The following is a 27,655-nucleotide window of genomic DNA, read 5'->3' on the forward strand; positions in this document are numbered from 1 at the left end:
TGGCTGGCATTCAAGTTGAGACAGAATTATCCCATACATACTGACTGTTCGTGCGACTTTCACATATTCACTTGACACGGGAGTGTTAGTCTGTCTAGAGACTGGGGCGAAACATACAATCGGCTAATATGTAGAAAAAGGGAACGTGTCTTTGTACCAGAACGTATTTAATATGGAGACGGTGAAAATTATAATATGTGTAGGATTTTTATTGCGTGTATAGCGACATCTGTGTTATCAAAGAAGTGTCTGAACGTCAAGCATTTTTGTGGCAAGAAATAACTATTGTTGCATTTTACGTTTGTTAAGACAGTAAAATGACTCATTTTAACTTACATTATCAGTTTTATGTAGGAAAATATCTACACCTTTTTTGTGTATTTGTTTTTTTAAATGTTATACATATATAAAAGTAAGGTCTCTCAAAAAGATTTAACTTTCGATTAGTTTAAAATGTACATAACTTTGTCTGTTTATGATAAATGCGTTAAAATAAATAGTATTTTTTATAAGCTCTACTTTCTCTGTTGAGGGGCAATCCTGTAATAACGTAAACGTCACTAAACTTGTATGAATTTATTCGTTTTACTTAATAATATATTGGTTATTTAACATTGCTTATTAAATCTATAGAAAATTACAATATATGGTTCACTATGCCTCGTTACACTATGTTTGTAAATGGTTACCGAAATTTACCAAATTGTGTGATTAAGATTTTGTTGCAGTATTTGTATAGATTACGTAATGTTAAAACAATAAGAACCTGTGAATGTGGTCTTTTTGGTAAAGCAATCTTAGTTATAAAAACATACTGATTAAACTACTACATAATAAACCAGTAAGAAATGTCTCTACCCGAACCGCGAACTTTGATTAGTTTGCTACACTCACTTGTTTTATAATGTTTTGTATAAGAATAGTAGCGTATATTAATTTTCACGTTCAATGCCGTATATAGTAGACCTTGGGATGAAGTAAAGATGGACTAAGGTTCTGCGAGCGTCTTTTCTAAGAACATTAGACTTTCTCTTAGAACCCATCCTTTGGTATTCTCGTGACCCAAGAGGCAAGAATTGGAATATTTATTGATTTATTTATTCTCGTGGTTATATTCAAATAAAAGGTGTCCCTATAGTTCAGTTCTTCTTAATCAATCACAGAATGATAGCGCTAGGTGAGGTTAATGTTTCGTGGATGGTTAGTAGAGCCTCGGCCGCGCGCTCAGATTCCTTGGACCATCACTGTACCTTGATACCCACTTTGACTTTCGGTTCGAATTTGCGTACTTAGCTTCGATTTTGTATGTATGCATGTGTGCCAATTATTTCTGTCACCACTTTTGGGAATAAATTCAAAATAATTATCGTAATATTGCAATTGGGCTCGTTTAAATCAATATAAAATGTTTTTGATATGGTAATATTTAATACTTTTAAAACGGCCACTAAAACCTGGTAGAGGGATAAAATGTGACTCGCATATTTGTGAAGGAAGTTCATAATTTAGACAGATATGCTGAATGTTTATATTCCACCCTGTTTTGCACATGAAACCCAGTATTCTTCGTATCTGATCTGCTTATCGTTAACAAATACGAGGGATTAACATTTTAAAAGATCAAACCTTAGATAAAGTTGCACGGTCTTTAGCCAAAACAAATTCTTAATATTGAAATTATACCTTTAACTCATAATATAATGTAATGAATACAACAATAACACATTTGCAATCTAACAAATAGTTTTAGTTTGGTCTACATATTAACTTGATAACCGTTCATCACTCTTATTGGCTGTTCTTTTTGAAACAGTTGTGATTTTGCATTGTTAAATGACGTACAATATTTTACAAAACTCTACATTATGTTAAATATTATAAAAATTATTATTGTTATTGTCAATGTTCTATCATACACTTTATCTGGTGATCTATAGCTTGAACTAATTCCGCCTTGTACCCAAGATAAGAGTTTAAAATTGACGCATTCTTGTAAATATATTTATTTAACACCTTTTTAATGTGTTATATGAAACCTATATGAACACCAAAATGTATGATGTTGTATAACTTGCGCTTTCAATTCTCTATTTTACTTCAATTAAGATATACAGTACCTATATAAATAATGTACTGGTAACCGAGTAAATATAGCAGTGAAGATAACAAGATTGTTAGGACATTGTACTTGGTGAATGTTACAGATTTCTTGTATCAGTGAATGATGGCAAAGTTCTTTCATCACCAAAAACAAACTTTAAACCAAGGATAAAATTAGTTACTGGTATAACCTCGGAACAAAATATTTTCTTGACTGCATTATTTATTATTACAATAAATCCTAATTCAATATCTATGAGAAAGAGCTTAATCATAGATCTGTAAATAAAGGGAACATATGGAGTATTTATGTACCGTATTTGGACTCAGAGAGAAGATATGATCAGATATTGAGGTTATGAAAACAAATTCCTTTAACTTAATTCTCCACTCGAGGGGTTTAAATACTGGTTACTTGTATATAATTAATACTGTCGGTGCTTCATACACACAATTAGTTTTATACACTGTTAAGGTGCTACATCCACAAGGTGTAGCATCCACGGCAGTCACCTTATAAAAGAACACAGTTTGCCATTAAATGTCGTCTTTTAGTTTTTGGCTTATGGAACTACGTGATGGCTATCTAGAAAATACCCAAAGCGTTTTTGATTTGCGAAAGATACCGAGCCTTTAATTCGGCTCCCAATTCATCTGCAGTGTTTCAGTAAGGCCCAGTTTACACCCTCTTCAACAAAATCAAATTAAAAATAGTTCAAGCAGACTCTGTAGAGAGATACGAAAGTTTGTGGAACACAGAGGATGCCATCTGTTGTTAATTAACTTTGGGCAACGATGAAAAGTACCTAGGTGCCTTTATATCGAGCCCAGAGGGGATACAAGAACAGGAACTTCTAAATATAAAAAGTTCTTTCAGAAGTAAGAATTATTATCTTTTCCTGGCTACTTTCTTGCTCAGAAGAGAAAATTACTTCAGTTTTTCATGTTTAAGTTGTAAGCTTGGCTTGTCGTTAAATTAATGGGTATCCATTGGTGTTATTCACTAAATTATGAATGTCAGTATTATTTCATTTTAAATGTGGTTAGCAGATAAATGTTATGTCTAACTAACACATTCAATCCATTCTTTTCAATTTTAGCATAAGGTTAAACTTTTGCATTTTTAAGGTCAGGAGATTGATCCACAGCCTACTAACCAGTATGGTCCAGCTAAAGTCTCTTATCAAGTGACAGTATTTTTGTTGATCTTAATTAGTAGTTCTATAAAAAAATATTCTCCTGAATTGTCTTGTTAAATGGACAACACGTAATGGGATTCTTAACACGTTGGATCCTTTGAAGTTAATCGCTTTAATATGTTGTATTCACGTAATGTATTTTATTTACTTTCAAAACATTGCTAGATGATGTAAATTTATCTGATATATTGTTATACAACTAAATTACCAGATTTGAGAGGAAAAAGTAAAGATTTAATATCGCAATTCATATAAAATACTTTTATTTTGTTATAAAACATACAATTGCTTTGTCAAACATTTATAAAAATTTACAAATCTTAAACAATAGGTTCTGTACAGTGTACATAATAAAAACTAATCACAGCCATTAAGATATCATTTATGGGTCTTTCCAGCATAAAGTGCATACTATTTGTTGAGATTCTATCGGTTGCTGATGTGAACACCTAATCGTTTATAAGTAAACGTTTCAAAATTGAATTTTATTGTGAGTCTCTTTTGAAATTGGTAAAAAGGAAAGCACCCATCAGTTTATCTCCATTTACAAAAATAAGTTATGTACAGGGAGGACAAAAGTAAGGTCAAGTGAAATTCGTACCAAAGGCATTCAATAAAAATAATCAAGACGAACGTTTTGTAGATGTAAAGTAAAATAAGTAGAATAGTTTATCATCGTATTTATTTATTTCAGCATTTGTCGCTGATGACAAAGAATTATCGATCTTTTCATTAGTATGATTGCTTTGGTCTCATTTCATGTGAGGGAAATAAACCATGCATTAATTTATACTTCTATTTGTAAAAACCTTACTTTTGCCTTTCTCACTTATAAAACTCTTAAACTACTAATAAAAGACTCAATAACAAAGGATTTGAGATAATAATATTCTTTATAATTGATAAAACTATTTGGTAACTAATATGCATTTTTACAAAACGAAAATACAGACAATTATTAAATATTAAACTGAATAATAAGAGATCAGGTAACACATTAATGTCCACCCATCATTCACCAAATCTGTCCAACAGACTAAAACACGTTTTCTTGCAATTAAAAAAATACATTTAAATTTGTTATTTTACTTTTAAAGCGTTTTTAAAATCGTTCAAACTATTTTATTAAATTTTCAAGACAGTCTTTGAATAGAAAGTTGTACAATACAGTCTATTGTCACAATCTCAGTCAAATTATAAATTTCGTAAAAATCTCTAATTAATTACTAAAAAAACTAAAAAATAGTAAACAAGAGTATAAAAAATGACTTTATTCAGTAAAATATAGCTTTATCATTTATACTACAACAATATGCTAAGTATCTATTTAACACATTTTCACAGCTTGCTTAAGTCCAGGATCTGGTTTTTTTAATCCACAGGATGACATTTGACAATTCAATAATTTTATATTACATTAAATGGTATTGTGTTCCACTTATTAATGCGTATTTGATAAGTGAACTAGTAAGCACTGAAAACAAGTGGGAATGTGGTAACTGGTTAAACAGATTAGTAGCCTAAGTAGCGTGTTGGTAAGCATAAGATCTACATTTTATTAGAAAAAATGGATGCTCAGAGAGGAAGCTTCTCTCGCACCCAACAACATTGTCATCCCGTGGATTCCGTAACATTGAGGAAGATGGCACATTTCCAACATGAAACTCACACATAAACACATCGAGAATGTTTATGGAGTGGATCTTCATTCTTGCTGAGGAAGTCGTCCTCAAGGTCAAACACACCGAGAATGTTCATGGAGCGAATCTTCAATCCTCCAAAAGAAATTCTCCCATAGGCCGATTCACAGCGGAACTCCATTCCCAAAGGAAGAGTTAGCGCGCGTCGGCAGTGATCACGGGAACGAAAGTGTCTTCCGGACAGCTCTCCGATTGGTCAGTCAGGGCGTAGCGGTGGTGTCGCCGCCCAGAGATCCGGCCAGTCACAGAGACGCTGTGGCCGTGAAGTTCTGTCGTCGCTTGAGGACACGAGACTTGTGCAGGTCGCACTTGTGCAGGTCGGACTTATGACACACGACCACCGTCCCTCCCTGCGTCAACTTCTGCTCTTTGCTGTTCCCGCTGCCGATCAGAGTGCCGATCATCTTCGACACGGAGAACTTCCTCGTCTTGTTGGCTCCTTGTTGCCGGGACTCGTTCAGAAGAAGTTCGAATGCTTGGTAGAGGTCGGAGCTGTTCTCGGCAACCGACACCTCGAAGAATTGGCAGCCGTTTTGGATGGCAGCAGTTCGGCCTTCACACTCTTTCACCTGAAAGTAAATTCCATTATGAAAAAATACACCGAATTGATTATGAACACAATAAAAGACAATATTTAGTACAGTATTATTTATTAGTACAGAGATAAGTCTAGTATAAGTCGTTTCTACAAATGTGCATTGTTAAAAAAAGGATTTTCATTCATTTCGCAAAAGATTATCTTCGTAGCTTTACCCAACGATAGCAGCTGATCGATTCTAAACTAACAGTTTTGAAGAAATTGATAAATATAAATCAATAAATCTGGCATTACTGTTATGCATATTGATTTTATCCCATATAAACGATTTATAACCTATAACGATTTATAAACAGTTTTAATCAATTTTTGTTATAGAGTAATGGAATTTATCTCATTTTAACGTTACGAGTTATACATATATTAATAGCTTTTAGTCTTCACTATTAACAAAAATATTAATTCAACAACAAAAGTAACTTTAAAAAACCTTAGTTATGAAAAATCGTTAGTGCTTAGAAAAATGAATAACATATTTTTCTTTAGACAATAAATGTCAAAAAGTGTATCATTACTAACACAGGTAGAAACCGAAGATCGCTCGAGAAGTCTCTCGAACATGACACAAATTTAATGTGAACAGAGGAGAATAGAACGATCAATAAATCTTCTCAACAAAAAGTCAACTAATAAACTGTCCAAGATAAAATTGTCTGGACGCTGGTGCTGGTGTTTATTTCTGAGATTTACTAATTCAGTCCGTGATAGCACTTAGCACTTGACCCCGTTCCGCTGACTGATGGAAGCCTGGTCATTGTTACTTTTGGGAGGCGGTCAAGTAATAACTCCTCTGTTTAAAGGGAGGTAAGCTGTCTAACAGGAATGCCAGATGCTCGTTAACCTCACACGTCTTGAATTAACAAACCTTTAAACGGTTTACACACACTGCATCACTTTTGCAAGGTTCAACTAAAGTTAACATTGTTTCCCAGATGGACCGATAAATTTTAACTGCCGCAACCTAAGTTCGGTTTAAGTAGAAAAATCTCAAAATTAGTTCTGCATTTAAACTGTAGTCTACAACATAATCTTTTTGTGGACCATAACCTCAAAACAACACCTGAAGGTTTTAAGGGGTTATGAGACTTTCTAATGATGTGAAAAGTACTTTTTTGCATAGTTATCTCTCGTAGGTAAATTTTAAGCTTTACAGAACCAGGGTGGTAAATGACACCTGGTATTCTACAGCTCACTCTACCGCCGCCAGTCTCCAGAAGGTTATGTAACCATTATGATACCAACATGGGATAAAAGTTTAGAGGAATTATAAGATTCATCAGTGCTTGTCTTAGAAATAATCCGCTCTATCGCAGCTGTAACTAATGCGAAAGTAACAAGACAAATATTATGATTTCTAGATAGATTATCGGATTCAGGTGAAAGTCATGGATAACTACCTCTCTGAGATGCTCCAGATCTGCCTTGTTGGCCAGAAGGGTGGTGGGCAAACTGTTGTTGGCCCTTAATTTCTGCAAGTTGTCCAGAGTATCCATGGCGTAGTCAAAGGACTTCCTGTCCGTGATGGCGTAAACGATCAGACAGCCATCAGCCCATTGCACCTGCTCAGTGGGAAAACTTGCGTCTCGCTGTGAAAAATACAATAATTATAAGTATATTTCGTTCCTGCAAAAACCTCTTTGTTCGAAATTGCTTAAGAACATATTGACATGTTAACAGATACCTAAGACATTTTATTTGTATATAAGACTTTTGATAAAAATATTAGTGGTCCATCATGATAATTTTCGCTTTTCTTACAAAGAATATTTCTTACTTGCTGCAGAATAATTTTTCTTATGTAAAAGTAAATGCATAAATCTAAAAGTTTGAATACCATGAAATAAATTGTTAGGGAATAATTAGCATACTTAAGTAATGTTTACTTTTTCTCTTTCGGCCACGCTTTGGTGTAAAATACAATGCCTGTGCAATTGTTTAACGCAAAACTTGTGACAAATATTTAAACCGCAGATCGATCATAATGTTTAGATATGATTAAAAGCAAATAAAATATATTTTTGTTCAATAAAATTTGCTTGTTGATCGGAGAAGCAGAAATTCACTCATTATATGAAGTATTAGGAAAGGTTATCTAAAGTTCTTGAGGATTATTAGGAGCAGTTATGTAAGGAGTTCTTGAGAACAAGTATACTCGTATTTATACGGTAAGTAAAGTTAGTTGATTTGTTTTCCTAAAGAAGGATTAGATTTAAATATAAAATTCAAACACAAGTTAAAATTATAAAGAAAATAGCATTTTATCAAAAGTTCATAATTTTGAAAAGTGCTAGAATCAAAATTATGAAAAGTGTTGTATCTATTACAATTGTATATAAAAGTATGTATTGATAATTTTTCTATTCACTGTATGACATCTAAACGTTCTAGACTAGACGGTTCGTATCAGAATGTTTCTTTACTTACCGAATCTCCAGAGACGTCAATGATCTCCACTTCCACAGGTGTGCTGTTGATGGTGACAGTCTGGCGGTATAGTAAGTCTGCAACAGAAACAGATCCATGACGTAAACATCGCATACTTCGACCACGGATGGCAACTTGACAACCGTGGTACAGTGGTACAGGCAAAAACAGCTCATGAATCACTAGTTGTTGTTCTCTACGCGCTGCCTCTTTTAGACTACAAACGCGAATGGGAGGTTATTTCATTTATTTTCTTACGTATGAACAAGTTATCTTTACTAACTCTTGACGTCGGCACAGGAACAGTGGGTAACGACTGTAATAAACTATAAGTTGAGCCATGGAGTGATGGGGTTTTCGTGAGCTCAGGTATACAGACACGATCTCGTGATCGAGAGGGCTCATGATTAGTGTTCAGATGGTCTGATCCTTAGGTGGAGTGATGGGGGTCTTGGAGAGATCCGGTATACATTCCGCGATCTCGTGATCTCGTTAGTATTCAGTAACAGTGACAAGCTACATGGCACTTATTTGTAGCTATATCAGTCATGTTGATAGTGTTAAAGTAAAATTAATGAAATTTATTGTAACTAGTACTCGAGGTAAAACAAAAGACAATACGATTTCTTACTTGTTCACCATTTATTCTGAGAAGAACGCTGATATAACCGTTACGGTGATGTTATGCAATCATTTAACTTCTGGCAATTACTTTTCCAAAGGTTTCTAATAACTGTTGTGTAAAAAGTGATTATTGGTACACGAAACATCAGAATATTCACTCAGCAAGTCACCACTTGTGCATTTTTAGTTTAGTGTCAGTGAGATCAAGTAATTATCCATTTTAAACCGTAACCTTTTATATGTATAAACTACTTTACAATATTGTATGGTGTGACGTATCCTCTGAGTTACAAATTTATAAAGGGATATTTTATGTTCTGATTTTGGCATAAACACACAGTTTGGATAATGGCTACAGTGACTTTGCGAACTACCTGATGTACATGTACAGTATGCTATACATGTATTGTGTACTGATGTTATATTATTAGAGTATAGTTTAGATGAATTTCCGTAGCTTTTATTTTTACTTCACAGAGCTTCCAAAATAAAAAGACAATAGTTTGTTTAAGCTTTTCTGACACGGCGTAATTAGTTTATAGAACCCAAACAACCGAATGTGTATATCGGTAAAATCAAATTGTATTGTTTTATATTTAGAGATGCCGCGTCCATACATACTATGCAATACGTGCTCGATGGACACAATAAACAATTCAAATTGAGTATGGAGATAGAGGTATATTTTAGTCTCTGATGGACTTTACTGGCAATATATGCAATTGTGTGGAAGAGGGTCAGCTATCCTGTACCGACAGGGAGGCGCGTGTGCCTTGATAATCTAATTGCCGTGGTCTGTGGTATCCCAGGGAGCAGAACCACCCCACCGCCCACACACGTGGCTCTGTCGACTAGTGAAAATTATCTACACACACTCCCTATTTTTGTCGTAGAATTAGAGCAGCTCTTACTTTAAAAACACGATACGAACTCACGAAGCAAATATTGTTTTCTGCATAACAATTGAAAACATCGAAAACAACAAGACGCGTTTTGATGCATATCAATCATATATTTAAAATGAGGTCTCTCCTATAGCTCACCATGTGTGTGAATGCCAAAATTGTCTTTGTGGGGAAGTAAAGAGTGCCGCCAGACTACCGGCTCTTAACAGGTGGATATTGTACTGCTTGTGACGTAATAATATTTCGTTAGAAATACAAATCTCCGTAAGTGTTAACTTGAGATATGTATGGGCGATAAATAATATTTTGTGGAGAAACAATACATTATGATCAGAGGCGGATTTGAAGATTTGCCGCCCCTGGGCTATCCACAATTTGCTGCCCCTGGGATATCTACACTTTTCCGCCCTCTCTCGGTTGCAGCGAGGCGGCCACGCTAAGCTTGTAATAAAACTCAAATAAAATAGGTTGAATGGTCAACATTGAAGTTACGCTTCTTATAATTGCAATATTATTGTTTTTACCATAAGATAAGTCACACCATTTATCAACTGGCAAACTATAAAAAATCATGAAAAGAAATTCGAACATTTTTATTTATTACAATTAATTTTTGAAAAATACTTTTAACTTTTGAAATAATTCATTTTTTACTTTTTTACCAAAATTTGCCGACCCCTGAATTCTGCCACCCTGCGCTATAGTCCATTCAGCTCATATGTAAATCCAGCCCTGATTATGATTCGAAACTAGCACTACCATAGTGTGACATATCACTTATATAGCAGCAGATAAGTTACAATAAAATATAGTAGACAAGGAGGGAGAAGTTTGAAAGGGGCAAAAAAGCGGGTTCAAGTTTGAATCTTTTGGCAACATAGAGTACAATACTCATTTCATAACTACAGTGCAGTGACAAAAGTTTATCTTTTATTTAAGGTGTAAAAATTGAATTGTATTCTAACGATCTGGAATGTTTATTTCCTTTATTCAATATAATTCAAAACTTTTGCTTACACATCAATCGAGATTTTGAATAAAATAGGCGTTTAATACAAGACGAACCGAAGTCAGTAACAGTTTTTTCAACTTTGAGTTAACGAAATCGTACGTTGTAATGTAGTTTCAATCTCAACACAGTTCTTTTTATAACGTTTAATCAATCCCTGAAACCTCTCAAGGCGATTGATCGACGGCCGTCCTTAACCCAGATCTAGGCAGTTTCTTTCACACAGTGCCACGTGTGTTTGTCTGTCTGTGTGCACTGTACCTGCCCCTAGACAAGAGAAACGAAGCTGTTACGCTGCTATCGATCAGATGTTTACCTCGCGCTACGTTGCATTAGGTGGTAAACACGTGTCTTTGTCTGTCCGAGTGCACTGTGCCTGCCCCTAGAAAAGAGAAACGCAGCTGTTACGCTGCTATCGATCAGCTGTTTACCTCGCGCTACGCTGCATCAGGTGGTAAACACGTGTGTTTGTCTGTCTGTGTGCACTGTACCTGCCCCTAGACAAGAGAAACGCAGCTGTTACGCTGCTATCGATCAGCTGTTTACCTCGCGTTACGCTGCATCAGGTGGTAAACACGTGTCTTTGTCTGTCCGTGTGCACTGTGCCTGCCCCTAGACAAGAGAAACTCAGCTGTTACGCTGCTATCGATCAGCTGTTTACCTCGCGCTACGCTGCATCAGGTGGCAAACACGTGTTCCACCTTCTGTACACCCTCATAGCACAACCTGGGGAGAACACAGAGGTTTTGTTGGAACAAGTTGGGGATGCAGAAAACTAACCATGTCTGTCAGCACTATTCCGACTTTGAGGTGATTATCTTTCTTTCTCAAAATAACACGTAGATCATGATAGATTTTCGCGGTGAAGACGATTGATTTCTTCTGGCGAGTCACTAAATAAGCACCATTCCAAATTATTAAGTAAAATAACTTACGGCTGTTGTTTTGTAAATATTGAACTTGTTAACTAACATATGACTAATAAGAAATCGAGACGATACTAGTGATGGGAGAATCGAGTAAGGTGTATTCGAAAACACTTGTACTGCAGGTCTTGTAACCAATTATCATAGAATAGACTGAACCCAAAAACCTCTATCATATTTTGTTTTTGCACATAAACATGAAATAAATATTAATCTTTGTCTTTATAGTGTACAAATGTATTTATTCATCGAATACTTGTAAAATTATATACCTTTTGTCAAATTTGAGCATTTTAAATTCTTTATTTCAAATTATGTACCTCCACTTAATTCTAATTTTTAGAGTCCAAATGTATATTAATTAAAAACCCTGCTATGAATACTTTGGATACGAATAACGCGCTCTTGAATATTTTATTTGATTACTATTAGTACGAACGATTGAATACTGCGGGTTTTAATTCAATTCTTCAAGAGGAATTGTATTAATTTCAAAAGTATTCGAATATATGAATACTCCGATTGTATTTGAATACTATTCGATTGTGTATTCGACTCTCCCATCACTAGGTGTTACAGCGCAAATGAGCACCTAGGCTGCGTTGTAATTGGCAAATCATTTTGCAGTTTTCCCCACAAGATCCGTTAGTGAACCGAAGTTCCCCGTGACCGACCGACCGCGGCTTATGGGCGATCCGGTGCCAACTATTTGTCGCAAACTGAAATAGCGGTATAAAAGAAGCGAGCTCTGTGGCGTCTGCCGAAAATAAACGAGTACACATGTTGGCAGGCCCGGCGACATTCCGTGGTCCAGCTCCTCGTAGCTTGCTCGTCGTGGCGCGGCGGCTACTGACTCAATTAACACTCAGCTGCGCAGTCAGTTACCGACCGAGAAGGTCAAGTCTCACGGTAAAGGTCGTCGAAGAAACGCCAACGCTACATTTTTCATTTCCTTGACTTAATTGACAAATATTTCCTGTCTGTTTGGAAACAGCGGTGAATCAACATCACTTCCAGTGAAAACTATTAGGCAAGGTCTGATTTGTCCCCTGTGTTTCGATCAACTCACTTTTGACCTTTACGTCCACACTTGGCAGACCGTGTTGAGCTGAATGTTACGTTACAGTTTACACTAGAACTAAACAGCTTACGGAGTTCTGGTTTTATATCGGTACACAACAACATTGTTAGTGTTCCTACTCTCCTACTGTTAATTTGCTATAGCGATTTGCAAGATTTCGTTTATAAAACAGAAATTCGCTTTATGCCATAGATTTGTATTGATGTATTCAAAAACTATTTCGCTAACACGCCAGCTCCCTAAACTCCCGAAATATAATGGCTTGGAACATTTGACCTAATAAGGTAGTTCTAGTTTTTCGTATTGTTTAAAAGCGGTGTTTCCGTATCCTTTGCTCTATAAACACGATAACGTGTTTGACCGACCGCAGTGGAATTTTTATCGGCCATGTGTCGACCGGAGCGAGTTTAGATATCGGGAATGCGGTTGGGGTAGGAGTTGTTTACTCGACGCGGCAGCCGCGGTAAGGTGTGACGTCAACAGCCCGGGTATTCATTCATTAACGCGTTGGACTATACAAGGCGTGGACTGTGAGTCCAGATCGGGCGGTGCTTCCACTTGTTTCCGTTCAGAAAGAGTGCTAACAAATGAACATTAACGAAGATATGAATGAAAACCGAAGCGATTATTACATAAAATGATACTCTTAGGCAAATTAATCGTTTATTGTGATTTTCTTTAAACCTTGGTACTATTTAACTACTATTTAATTTTTGTGACATACTTAAAAGTGGAGAAATATTTTAACCGTAAAAATCGTGCGAGCCACCAACTCAACAATACACACAATATATAGAACCAAACAGACGTTAGCAATATACAGTATATGGCCTAATATGTTTACCACACTTTTGTTCTTTTACCTGAAATAATAAATATATATTTTTTCTTTATCGTAATTACTGTATGTGCAAATTTTAACTTGTCTTAGCCAAAACTTCTCCACGAAGTCGCATTTAAATGAGGTCAGATGGTGAGAGCCCTATCCACACAGGACAACGTGATATCAGGATACGACTTGAACGGTTTACATTGGCCTAGGCACGGTCGCGTATACACCCTGAGTTATAATTAATCAACCACTAATTTCGGCACTTATTTTAGTGGGTTTACAGTACGCTATTTGTGTGAAAGGTCGGAGGCAGTAAACAACGCAATAAGACACAAACGTTATTAGGCTCTACGTGTCGGTTTATGCTTACACCTAGGTAGTAAGGAACGGGTGTTACCTGTGTTGGATCGGTATTCCCCGATGTAGCGTCTGGTCAGATATCTCACAGTCAAGGCTGAAACAGAACAAGAACTCATGTATTGCTGTCACACAAATACCTAATACTTTCATTAACACCTTATATCGTTCCACAAACCATTCATACAATTGGAAAATAACTACTTTACAGTGTGAAATATTTAATATAAAGAGGATTAAACAATAGTAACCTTTTTAAATCTTTAATAGAATAATGTAATTATGGTGGGTAGGATTGAGTCAGTGCTACTTTACGTTAAGTGTAGAAAATTCGGTTGCTCCACCGTGTTTAGAGATCGTATTTAAAACAGAGCTCTCAATTGTGCACCTGACGAGACAATGGGAACACATGGGAAACCAGATTGTGCTTAGTTGTAGTCTAGGTGTCTCTGAAGAAGAAACTATGCAGAGTTCGCCGACTTTTTAAGGGTTTCTTCAGACGGATGTGGACTCCAGATTGCACGGTGCTACTGCACTAAGCGGGATATGAAATGGAGCTGAACTCAAAATTCGCTTTAAGAGCACAATATGCATTTTAAGTAATTACGCGTTTTATTTTTGTATGGATACGTACTAACTCTGTAAGTGTTGAGTAATTCAAGCCTACAATAACCGTACAAGGTCCGTCACCTGACTTGCAGTGAATTGTTCTTACTATAATCTCCAGGCAATTGGAGAAGGACAAATGATGAACTATTGAATAGTCAACATAATCACTATTGCTTCTGTATATGGACCAGTAGATTTCTTCGCACTGAGTAACGATGACGTGAACAAGGAACAACACTACGCAGGACGTCCACACTCATTTTAAAATATCTAGCTGGTCGGGAAGGACATTTATTGTCAAAGAGATGAATCAAGTAAACCGTCCTTAAAAATCCGAACAGTAAGGTTAAGATACAAATAGCCGTCTGGAGCATAATCTTTTAAAAGGTGCGGCTTACCACTCCAGACTGCTCGAGTGGGCGGTGTGGGGGGTGAGGATGGTGAGGGGGGTCACGGGACACAACCCCCCTCAGGACCGAGGTGACGAACCTTTCAACCAGTTGCAGTCTGCCCGTAATCCTGGTAATGGTACTACACTCCCGCCCTCAATGTGAATCTGGAGCAAGATTTCCATTCAGACTATTCGTAGGCGTTACCTTACCATTCTAAGAATTCATTTCTGCCTTATTCCTGCTGGTATGGGAAAGTATGAAATCCAGCAATCAGTGTCAGTGTAGCGCACATAACCTCACACACTTACACACGCACACGCACAGATAACCGATTCCTTGCTTGTAATAACCGGCTTCAATCCATCGATAGTGGCAGATTTGTCCATACATCTGTCTAGATTTCCATATATTTCTAAAAATATCTACCGTCTCCTAAATAAGGACCCGCCTGAGTAGTGGGTACAGTCATGGTTACAAACTGTGGCAAACACATAAGAGAGCTTATGCTCGTTTTCGCACCTCCAAGTTACATTTAAAATGTTCTATCGATAAAAATAGTTGAATTTGAAATGATTATAGAACGTGTAGTATGACCGGGTAGTACTAGGAGAAGCTTGAATGGGAGTGAACGTGAGTTGCAGAAAATAAGACCGGGGCGCCAGCATGCTGAGTTGTCGATTCAGCATTACAGTTCTAGGAAGGCTCTGAGCAAGAGAGCGGATGCAGCAGGGTCATCAGCTGAGCTGGACTTTCACGGTAGGACAGGAAGTCCGGGAACTGAAGTACACTCGGCGTGTTCATGCTTCTTGTGCATATCAGATGAAGCGATGCCAATCTCATTACTTGGAGCTTCCATCACTAGAGTCGGTTGTCCGAACCAAACCGTTTATTACAGGAAATTTACAGAGAGGCTTTATTATCAGTTTATTCACTGCACTAGGAATATAAAGGTTTTAACGTGCGATTTATTTTTGGTAGTTATGTTCTCAATTATATTCACAACTCTTTATGATAATTTTCCTCAGGACACAAAGAATAGAATTATTTGTAATAATTACCTGAGAAATTAAAATATGCATTCAAACGAGTAATTTTGGAGAATTTTGTAACCAGGTCCAACTAAAACCGGGTGAAGATATGTATATGTATTATATTTACAGTATGTATATGAATTATGGTAAGGGTGTTTAATTAATTAATTATTGTTTAATAAAATTAATTATTTTTTATGTAACAAGATTTCTGAAAGTTTTTAAAAGAAATGACTTAAAGAGAATATATTTTGTACGTACAACAAACGTCATTATTTCCTGTACATATTGTTAACATGTAACATCCTTATGTTTAACAGCGATCCCTCACGACATTGATACTGACCTGATTTACCGACGTTGATCATGCCGAGTACAGCGATACGGACTCTGGGGAGGTTAGCGGAGTTTCGCTCCTCAGTCTTCATGCCTGCAACAGGTACACAACACTTCCTGTTAATACAGTACCTACAGGCAAATATTACACATTAATCATCTAAAGGATTTCTTTATTTCCAAGTCTTAAAATAACCTACTAGGCATGTATTTCCACGTTTCTCATAGGTTTTCAATCGTCACTGAAGAAAGGGTCTCAAACTATTTGGACTACATACATGGTGTTCCTCGGTATGTTCGAAATAGAAATATTAGTTTGGATTTCAATCACTCTACAATTGTGTGACATGCTACACGCCAGTGTATCCACTAACACACAGCAGCAGTTTATGTTGCTTACACTGTTAATGTGGGTCGTAACACGCGCGCGGCATAAAAGGCAAACGTGGGTCTGCCTCATTAGATTTGCCTTGCAGATGCAATCATTGCAATAAATGGCTGCAATCGGTTCTGAAATTAGGTCTCCATTATCATAAAGAAATTTAGTGTTTTTGATTCTCCTGACAGGCAGAAAGAGTATATATATATATATATATATATATATATATATATATATATATATATTTATAAACAACATTTTTTTAAGTTGTGAATTTGTTCAATAACAGCTCATTCCGAAATTAGTGTGATGAAAACTTTGAAAATCCAACAAGAAATGTAATGTATTTGTTAAATTCCGCTTAATGTCTGCAAACTGTAATCAATCGTTAATAATTATTCCTAATTTATTATATAGTTTAAATAATACAGAATTTAACGCGACTAAATATGTTATCACCCTACCAGCAATAGTATTTGATAAACAAGAAATGTACTGTTACATTATAACAGATTTCTCTTTGATAGTACTTCACGATTCAAAAGCAAGTATTAAGTTATTATTTATAAATAGCAACAAACCTTTATTACGGGACAAATTTAGGTTAAGTATCAAATGCATTTACAAATCTACAATTTTTTTAAGACAAATAAATAAGAGAATGTTCTACTTGATTCTCCCGTGACGTCAGGATGAGATCAGTGAACTCATTGATAACGGCGCAGTTCGTTAGTTAATCACAGCTCTTGTTTACGATTTCGACTGAGGCGGAGGGATGGACATCGAGGGGTGGTGGTGGTGGGGGGTGGGAAGGGAAGGCATTGAACTTGACTTGACAGTGGACAGCGCCGGCCTTGCGGACATCAACTTCGACATGTCAAGGGCAAGCGTCAATGTAGGATTTAATGGATAATAGCCGTTTAACTGGAAGTAAGGCGCCTAACATCGTGTGGCTTCGGTAACCCAATACGACACCTTGCGCCTGGCTAACCAGTACACTGTTGAGCTAGGTAACTATTATAACACTACTACGGCATCATCGCAGCCAATTTGGCGTCACAATTCCTGTTATACAACTTGAAACCGTTCAAAAACCGTCATATTACTGCGATATCATAGATCAGGCATTTGTCTGTCAGATAAGTCCATTAGCAAACCGTGGCTTCCTCGAGTTTACAATTATATTCACTCACAGACTGCAGTAGTACAGAGTGGCTACTGATTCAAGAGGTTTCATCAGGAAATGCTTAAGGTCAGTTATATTTGTAATTGAAAAATCACATTACCAAGGTGTTCCTAGAAATGTTGTTGTTAATCCTTGCACAATAGTGAACCTTCACTAAAGGGTATTTTACTCTCAGAAATTTTAAATAGCCTCAAACCTGATTGCCTTTGACTCTTTACTATCGATCTCTTACATAAGTAATACACACCCGTTTTCTGAAAACTCGTTGCCTGACCGATTCTCGCGCACGGTAGAATGGCCAATGTTTTCGCCAGCGGTCTGCGCGACCAGGTTACCCGTGACGTGCAGCCGGGAATCCTTGGTCAGAAATATCCGAGAGCCGTCACTACAGGTGGACTCGACTCGCGCGGTGGCGTCCTTCGCTGAAAACGAAAACCCCACGTTTTGCTTTGCCAAATAAGCGGGCAACGATCCAAGTACACCTTCCCTCCCGTGCTTCATAATGAGATGCTCGATTTACCGTTCATTGAGAGTACTCGATTTGACTTCATTGTGCACTTCGAGCCGTGCGCTTCGAAGCTCTCCTCAACCCCAATGAGATGGTGTACGCCATAGAAGTTAATTACAGTTCCAATTACGCTCCATCGATTTGATGAAAATACATAAAACTCTCTTTAATGGAAATTGTGTTATTCCTGTTTGTTACAATTGTGAAACGAAGGTTGAACCTTTTGAATTGCTTATCGTGAAATAGATGTAAAAACCTGCGAGTGTGTTCAGTTTTTTTTTTTATGAGCACGAAAACAATATGTTGTCTATGTGTTTATTCATTATCTTTATCATGCATCGCAATAGTCTACTGATAATCGTATTTTTGGTTTAGACAGTAAGTATTGAATTAGAAATTGAAATAGAATTTAGGACATTTTCCATCCTTATATGTTGCAAATGTAGAACACATATAGTAGGGAGGTGTTCTACTTGTTACGTATAGTAATGGAAAATGTCCGAAATCCTATAATCCTTTTAGTAATAGTACTTTAAATAAAAATAGTTAAATGTGCAAAACTCTCTGGTTCAGACAAGGTAATAATATGATCACCTCACTCCCATAACTTAATAACATTTGTTATGATGTAAGAATTGAAACTTGCGTAATTAAGTTATATATGTATATCAAGCGATTTAAGGTCATAACCACAGTTCAATAATTCAATTATTTTGAACATGCGATTACTCTGATAACAGTTTATAAAATCTTTACATTTTAAGTTTTATAAAAGAAAGTTGTTTTACATTTCAAAATTTAATTTATAGAAAATTAAATAGAACAGAGGCTTAATTTTATTAAGTTTTCAGGTACCCTATGTTATACGTGATTTGCAATGTTTTCTTTTCGAGTAATACAATCTTAAAACATGTCATGTTTAATGCAATCATAGAAGACTACGTATCAAAACCTTAGGAAATCATCCTTATATGAAATTAAAGACACACATTTTTATATTGAATTAACTTGAAGATTCAAGGCTACATTTAGCTAGTTTTATGGCAGTATTTATTTAAAGTTGTAAGACACCACAAACGAATTAGTATATCGGGTAATAATAGAATGCAAATTGAGGTTAGTTACGTTATTGTCAAGTTGTGGAAAATAAAGATTTTTACAACTTTATCAATTCTCACAAATGGTTTGAATCACTAATGTAGCTATGATTGTTTGCATGTGATATTATGATAAACTTGTGTAATGTGTTTTTACACAGTGTATAAAAGATTATCTATAATCAATAATCTATATATGATTCGGCTACAATAATTTTGTATATTACATTTCTAATATTAAAACTAAAGTAACAATGTCCTAGATGTTTTAATGGTTGTGTACTTTTTCACCTTAACTAGTCCTCAACTGCCTTGGTGAACCCTATATAAAAGTTTACATTCACTATACATTCATATCAGTACTAAAAATGCAGGAAATGTTACAGGCTACAGGCTAAGTGTTTTATTTCTACTGTATTCTCAATACCAAAACATGTTAATTCACGACAGGCCTTATTCGTGGGGGAGGGGGCGGGTCCTATTTTTGCACTAAACAAATATTTTAAATCTTACAACCAATATTTTTGCTAAAAATCATAATAATTAGCTAAATTTACTTCTCCTGAGATTTACATATATTTACAATTGAGAGTAAATTAAATACTAATCAAGCAAGTACAACGTATGTTTCTAGAAAATACCCGAAACCGAGTATTAACAGAATCGATTGTCTAAAGCTTCAAAACGTTTAGGCAATCACATTATCAATCATTATCACTTTGTCAATTTACATTATATTATACATTTGAAATTACCAAATCTGTATTTTATAATAACTTTTTACTATTCTGCAGCGTAACTTCAGTTCTAAACGTAAACTACCCGTTTTCAAGCTAAACAACTGAAACAAATTGTTACGAGGCAGTTCCAAGAACAAAGTTTCCAGGAAAGAATATAGTATTGTAAAGGACAGTGTTAGTAAATTGTAAAGACCTAACAACAGCTGTGTTTAGCAAATCTATTACCCAAAATTTATAACCCTCGCTGTGCAGCCGCCTAGGAGAAAAGACGGGTGTATTTATATATCTCTACTGAGCGTACTTATGAGTTAATGAATTAAATTAAAAATCATCTTTAAACAAGACTAAACTTAATCACGGTGAAAATTAGTTTTCCGTAAGGGCTTAAATAGGATTGGTCCAATATTTTATTAAGTACATATTATTTATATCTTTATGACGTTAATTATGTGTTATTTAAATAAAAAACCAAGTCTTAACCCTGATTGATCATTACAAAAACGTCTATAGTAATTATTGTAAGTAAAAATATATTCTTTGTTTTAGATCTGGCATTATCAACACACTAGTCAAAGTGGTTTTCGAAATAACGTTTAATCCAAACGATTTTAACAGAGATAAAATAATTCAGAGTTAGTTTTCCGAGTGATTGTTTGTACTGCTAAACCTCGCGTTTGATAGAATACAAAATATTTAATTCAGTATGATTATTGTTCTACAGTAGACGAATTCTACAAATTATTACTGTGCATTAAATATTTTCAGGCTACATATTTTATTTATTGGTTTCAAAAGTTCATTTCCATACTGCACTCATTAGGTTTGTCAAGTACGACATATTTTATAGATTAAACTAAATGATCTTAATAAGTAAATAAGTTATATTTATTTATCGGTTTCAAAAGTTCATTTCCGCACTGCACTCATTAGATTTGTCAAGGACGAGATATTTTATAAATTAAACAAATGATGTTAATAAGTAAATAAGTTATATTTATTTATTGGTTTAAAAAGTTCATTTCCGTACTGTACTCATTTGATTTATCAAGGACGAGATATTTTATAGATTAAACTAAATGATCATATAAGTAAATAAGTTATATTTATTTATTGGTTTAAAAAGTTCATTTCCGTACTGCACTCATTAAATTTATCAAGGACGAGATATTTTATAAATTAAACTAAATGATGTTAATAAGTAAATAAGTTATATTTTTATTTATTGGTTTCAAAAGTTCATTTCCGTACTGCACTTATTAGATTTGTCAAGGACGAGACATTAAAAAATTAAACTAAATGATGTTAATAAGTAAAGAAGTTGACTCACTGTATACTCGTGTGAGGACCGTAACCAGTAACCGAGCACTAAGTACACTGCACTTGACTCACTACAGAACTGACGTGACGCTCGCGGCTCCGCACAGTTTTATCATTCGATTGTGCCGCGGAGTCTGCGCGGATCCACCCCACCGCTACCACCCTCTGGAATGTAAACATACGCCGCGTCGAGACGCCCGTGCCCGGCTGGCAACAGCGTCGCGATGCTCCACGACTAACAGCTAGTTATGAAAGAATGCTTTATTCTCTATTGCCCATTGAATAACCACCGCCTCACTTCTGGCGTCTTTAAGTTTTATCAAGTACAGTGGAAGATTTTGTCCGTTTTTTTTTTGCATGAAACAATTTTAGAACTGTATTGCAATCCTATAACAAAGAGTTATAAAACTCAAAAGCAGAATTTAATACACTATAAAAATGTATAGGTTTTCAGTGACTAAATGTTTTGATTTTTAGAAATAAAAACTAATTAACAATAAAATTGAGCCTAATAGTAACTAGGAATCATGAAAATCAATAAGTTCTAATCTTAATAATATCACACAAGCAAAAGTGCCTCTCTTTGTTTGCTTTGCGTTCACGCGTATATATTATTCAACCGATTGTACTGAAATTTTACATGGACATTCTTAGGGTCCCTGGGATTAATATACCTAGGCCTATTATTTCGAAAATACAGGCTGGTATTTAAGTAGCCAAGGCTGGTTATTGAGTGTAGACGACATAAACCTTTTACTGCCGATTCAAGAGGAGAATGTTTAATTTTAATATTATGCAATTGCAGACTCTTTTGGTACAGGTCTATTGTTTAATTTACGATCCAAATCTATTTCTTTTAATTGTTGATTGTATTATGTATTGCACATTATGATGAGCCCTTCATTACAATCTGATTTAGATTATTTTGTTTTATTTTTCTGTGGTCGATGAACAGTTAGTTTAATTTATTTTGAAAGAGCCCCTGTGCAGGTGTTCTCCTCGGGTTCCTAAATACTCTTGTATTTATTTATTATATTGTCCAAGCCGTTTTAATGTTCATGTGATTCCTTGTTAATGGTTCAATTTCACTTCATTCACAACCTTAGGTCGATCTTCAATTCAGGACTTCCCATGGACAATCTAATGTTCACTCTGATATCAAATATGTCTATGTATTTAAAGGATGGCTTAATTAGTAAACGTATGTATAAGCACGGCCATTAGATTCCCCTGAGTCAAACATTTGTTGTGTAAGTTTATTGGCTGAGGGACCAACCGAAGAGTACCACTCAAGAGGCTGGAAAACTCATTTCTGTCTGTCTGTCCGCAAGATATCTCAACAAACTCGCCTTCAGATTTTAAACTTTGTATTAAGCTTAATTTTTATATGAGCAATACCGAGTTCGATGATGGGAATGAGATTTGGCTGAGCGTTAGCGAATATTTGCACATAGATTAGGGTAATCATGATGGCAACGAAAATATCAGACTAAATTAATTGACAAATAAACTGAGTACAAGTATGTGAGATTTTAATATGTGACCTATTATCACGAGTAGATTATTCATACAGTAAAAAAAAGATATAATAGAGGAGAAATCCAGGTTAAAAGTTGGTAACAGGTGTTGTAGTACACTCTCTAGCTCACCGAAACTTTTTTTATGGACACTGGTATGACTAAACCTAACTTAATGAACAAGAATCAGAATACTTAGGCCTACATTAAAACATAAAACGAATATTTAATACTTTATATTTTTTTGTGAGGCCTTTCGATAGCGAGGCTATCTTCTTCAGACACATCACAAACACACACACTTTTGTGATGTGTCTGAAGAAGATAGCCTCGCTATCGAAAGGCCACACAAAAAAATAAAAGTATTAAATATTGGTTTTATGTTTTAATGTAAGTTAACAGTAACCAATATAAGCTCCATCTACAGCAAGAATCAGAATGTAACGTATTGCAAGATATCTCGAGAAATATTTCATCTGTAAACTTTTAATTTTTTATAAAACTTTGATTTCTGAATGGGTTCTATGACGGTGTATGTTTAACCGTGGAATTTGGCTTAGCGTGGTTAAAGCCTATCACTCAGGAAGGCGAAACAATTTCTTCTTCGTCTGCCGAGTTGATGTAAAAGTGTTCGTTCATGTGTGCATGTCTGTTTGATAGGAAATTTTGCGAACTACTTCAGCGAAGTCTGTTACACAACACTTGGTGTGGCGTACTCCTATATTGTTTATGGACTGGAATGTAGTTGTGAGGTATGAGATATGAAACTGTAGCGTTTTTAAAGCTACATTGGCTATTTTTTTTAAATTAAAACTTAAATTAAATGAAAATTTTTGGAAAGAAATATTGGGATTTAATTTTAAATTAGATTGTGAGAAGTTATGATAAAAACGAATATGTAATCCTTTGACAAGTTACTACTGGTAGTTTTAAATTATCAGGAAGGCGGTTCTCTGAATTTATCAGAACTTGTCTTGTTCTGCAGCTATGTATAACAATAGCCTTGTCTGATCTAACATAACTGCAGAACTTTTTTTAACTAGGAGAACACTCCTAGTTGGATACGGCTGGGCCAATGAGAGAACACCGAGGATGTCCATCAGAATTAGAGGGAAGGGGAAGTATATAAGCGCCAGCTCATAATTTTCGCCCTTCTTTTGGTAATTTTTGTTAATTAAGTTGATTACAGTGCGCCGTGTTTCTAAATTTTTCCGCGAGGGATTATGAGGAAAAATTAAATTCATAGAAACTACAGACAGAGCAATCTGCATAATTAATTCTAGATTAACAATAGAGCATAATAGAATCACACAAGTTCAAACTTGCAAGAAAATTGAATTAAAATTGAACTTTGTTAGTAACTTTAATTAAAATTTGGAAATTTAGTAATTTATTAATATTTAATTGGAACTGTTTTATTGTGAATTATTAATTGGTAATTCATTGAACTTTAATAATTGTTTGAGAGGTTGTAATCTGAATTGCAAAGACTTGAAAGTTAAGGTTCAACTAGTGGAAAGAGAAGTTTAAATTTTTATTTTGAATTTTGAGTGAACTTAGAAGTGAACATTTTTATTTTAGTTATTTCCAAGTGGTATTTGATTTTTACTTGAAAACTTTATTATTATTTTATTTCAGAAGGGAGCTCTGATTTTTAGTTTGATATATTTGATTAATATTTTGATTTCTTGCCAAAGGACCTTTTAAAATTACAAAACGGTTTATCAATTCTTTGTGGAAAAAAGAGTGATGAAAATTCTGAAACTTTGAACTTATTAATTTGCCAGTGTAAAATAAATCCATTATTTTTATTTAGGACTGTGATTTTTATTTTAGACAAACCAGATAATATTTAACAGTTAACAATTTAGTAAAAAATTGTACTGAATATATTCTGGAATATTAATATCTACAATCCAAGTCGTTATAGAAACCAAACAGAATACACACATATAGATCGTCACATTAAAGTCCATTTACGAATCTAAAAGAATTATTCATGGAAACAAATGAGACAATCTGGTGTGTTGGCAAACACAGTTAACAGCAATTCAAATAAATAAAAATAAACACACCTTTTATTGCGTTAACAATGAACAGAATTGTATTGCAATTGTCAGTTTTATATATTTGTAGCTTTCATGGAATTTAAACAGATATTGTGAAGGTGTCTACAGACAAGTTATTGGCGACATATTACGTTATATTTATACCTGTTATAACATAATCTCAATCGTATCTTTTCATTGAAACTATTTGGAGTAGGATGTGAGTAGGACGTTTGCTCATTGTAAGGCCCCATCTTCTGTCACAAAGTCTACCATTGTTGTGAAACTATTTATACTCGAACTTATATCTTGTAATGCATCTTCCTCTCAAGTATTACTTCTGTAACCTGGATGATTGCTGCTGGGAATTGGAACGACGCAAAGAAACACCTTTAGTTGCGTATTTATTAAGATTCGACGAACCACGATAAGTCTCTCGGGAAGTGATAGAATCGTTCTATTAATAACGTAATCGTAATTCCCAGAAATCGACGAATGAAACTGACACGAGATTGCACTGAAGGCATTGTGAGATTAGCAATCAGCTCGTCCATTAAGATAAAGACGTCAGAACCTTATGATGTCTACAGTGAGCCAGTCAGTAGGGGAGCGGAAAATTACCACCTGTGTAGTATCTTCTACAACCACCTGTGAAGTGAATTGTTGGTAAACTTGAGCTAAATTTAACTTTAGCGCTTGTTTCGCGCTGCCTCCAACCTTAATTTCTCCCGCCTCACTACGACTCCAGGTGCACTACAAAAAAGGTTACAATCTTGCAACATGACTACGTTTTATACATTACGTACAAGATACAACTATAAAATCACTGCAGTTCATTTTCTCTCCTCTGAACATACTGTTAATACTTGAAAAAATCGAATAGTCGTATTAAAATAGTTATTATACAGTATTATTTAAATTATAACATGTGTAACTGTCTTAACTCATGCCTATTTTTTGCGTTTTGTTCATTTCAGACAAGTTAACAAGTTAAATAACGGTCTGTTTTGCCAGAAGACAGGTTGAAGAAGTGGCTTTACAACCGGAAGCTAACGTTCGGAACAATAACGAGGCCGAGGATGCAGACTATCGATAGAGGCTGTGTTATATAGCAAGTGGCCATCCCTTCAGATCAGACCATAGAAATCAGAGCGAGGAAAACTCACTTAAAAGTGTGAGTGAAGATCTGTCAAGGAAATTAGTGTAATGCGCCAGGTGCTTTTTACATGTGTGCCTACAACAATATCAATCGCGGAACCGACTTTTCATTTACACTTAGGTACTATATACTTTCCAACTTTATACATTTGAGGCATTCAATCATTCAAACTTTAGATAAGAGTCTAGATGTTTAGAAATCCTGTTTTCTACATGTTATTTACAATACAAGTATTCTGATGCTTCAAAATCTGTTTTCAAACTTTGTAATCTAAATTTAAATAACGTATTAATCATAATGAAAAAGTGGTTTTTCAACATTGAATGCCAACTATAGGCCCTTGATCTACCGACGGCAGAAGTCCATATTCATCATTGTAACATTAATAAGCGTTCTAACCTCCCGTGTATTGGTTATCCAACATGTAATGCCAAATACAGGTAGAGACTCTACCGTAGTCCTTGATATATCGACAGTAGGTCTCATGATTCATCATTGTAACTTTAATAAGCGTTCTAACATTTCGTGTATTGGTTATCCAACATGTAATGCCAACTACAGTAGAGACTCTACCGTAGTCCTTGATATATCGACAGTAGGTCTCATGATTCATCATTGTAACTTTAATAAGCGTTCTAACATTTCGTGTATTGGTTATCCAACATGTAATGCCAACTACAGTAGAGACTCTACTGTAGTCCTTGATCTATCGACAGTAGGTCTCATGATTCATCATTGTAACTTTAATAAGCGTTCTAACATTTCGTGTATTGGTTATCCAACATGTAATGCCAACTACAGGTAGAGACTCTACCGTAGTCCTTGATATATCGACAGTAGGTCTCATGATTCATCATTGTAACTTTAATAAGCGTTCTAAAATTTCGTGTATTGGTTATCCAACATGTAATGCCCAACTACAGGTAGAGACTCTACCGTAGTCCTTGATATATCGACAGTAGGTCTCATGATTCATCATTGTAACTTTAATAAGCGTTCTAACATTTTCGTGTATTGGTTATCCAACATTGTAATGCCAATTATAGATAGAGACTGTACCGTAGCACTTGGATCTATCGACAGTAGGTCTCATGATTCATCATTGTAACTTTAATAAGCGTTCTAAAATTTCGTGTATTGGTTATCCAACATGTAATGCCAACTACAGGTAGAGACTCTACCGTAGTCCTTGATATATCGACAGTAGGTCTCATGATTCATCATTGTAACTTTAATAAGCGTTGTAACATTTCGTGTATTGGTTATCCAACATTGTAATGCCAATTACAGGTAAGAGACTGTACCGTAGCCCTTGATCTATCGACAGTAGGTCTCATGATTCATCATTGTAACTTTAATAAGCGTTCTAACATTTCGTGTATTGGTTATCCAACATTGTAATGCCAATTATAGATAGAGACTCTACCGTAGCCCTTGATCTATCGACAGTAGGTCTCATGATTCATCATTGTAACTTTAATAAGCGTTCTAACATTTCGTGTATTGGTTATCCAACATGTAATGCCAACTATAGATAGAGACTCTACCGTAGTCCTTGATATATCGACAGTAGGTCTCATG

At 35.2% G+C, this 27,655-nt stretch overlaps 1 protein-coding gene across 1 annotated transcript; it reads right to left on the reverse strand.

Annotated features, from left to right (window-relative positions):
* Positions 1–3,545: 3,545 nt before the first annotated feature.
* Positions 3,546–21,464, reverse strand: LOC124364650 (ras-like protein family member 11B). Its single transcript, XM_046820279.1, has 6 exons — positions 21,361–21,464; positions 16,134–16,217; positions 13,796–13,852; positions 8,022–8,098; positions 6,995–7,183; positions 3,546–5,568 (listed from the first exon to the last, which is right to left on the reverse strand). The coding sequence occupies exons 2-6, from the start codon at positions 16,213–16,215 to the stop codon at positions 5,242–5,244; spliced, it is 732 nt and encodes a 243-aa protein (XP_046676235.1). The 5' UTR covers positions 16,216–16,217; positions 21,361–21,464; the 3' UTR covers positions 3,546–5,241.
* Between the last annotated feature and the right edge of the window lie 6,191 nt (positions 21,465–27,655).

The sequence above is a fragment of the Homalodisca vitripennis genome, chromosome 6, assembly GCF_021130785.1.
Source record: "Homalodisca vitripennis isolate AUS2020 chromosome 6, UT_GWSS_2.1, whole genome shotgun sequence".
In the NCBI taxonomy this organism is placed as follows: domain Eukaryota; kingdom Metazoa; phylum Arthropoda; class Insecta; order Hemiptera; family Cicadellidae; genus Homalodisca; species Homalodisca vitripennis.

Excerpts from the sequence above, each read along its gene's own strand:
- LOC124364650 (XM_046820279.1), bottom strand. The coding sequence starts at position 16,215 with ATGAAGACTGAGGAGCGAAACTCCGCTAACCTCCCCAGAGTCCGTATC. Across the intron at positions 13,853-16,133 it reads GATCAACGTCGGTAAATCAG|CCTTGACTGTGAGATATCTG; the intron begins GTCAGTATCAAT and ends GTTCTGTTTCAG. Across the intron at positions 7,184-8,021 it reads TTGACGTCTCTGGAGATTCG|CGAGACGCAAGTTTTCCCAC; the intron begins GTAAGTAAAGAA and ends TATTTTTCACAG.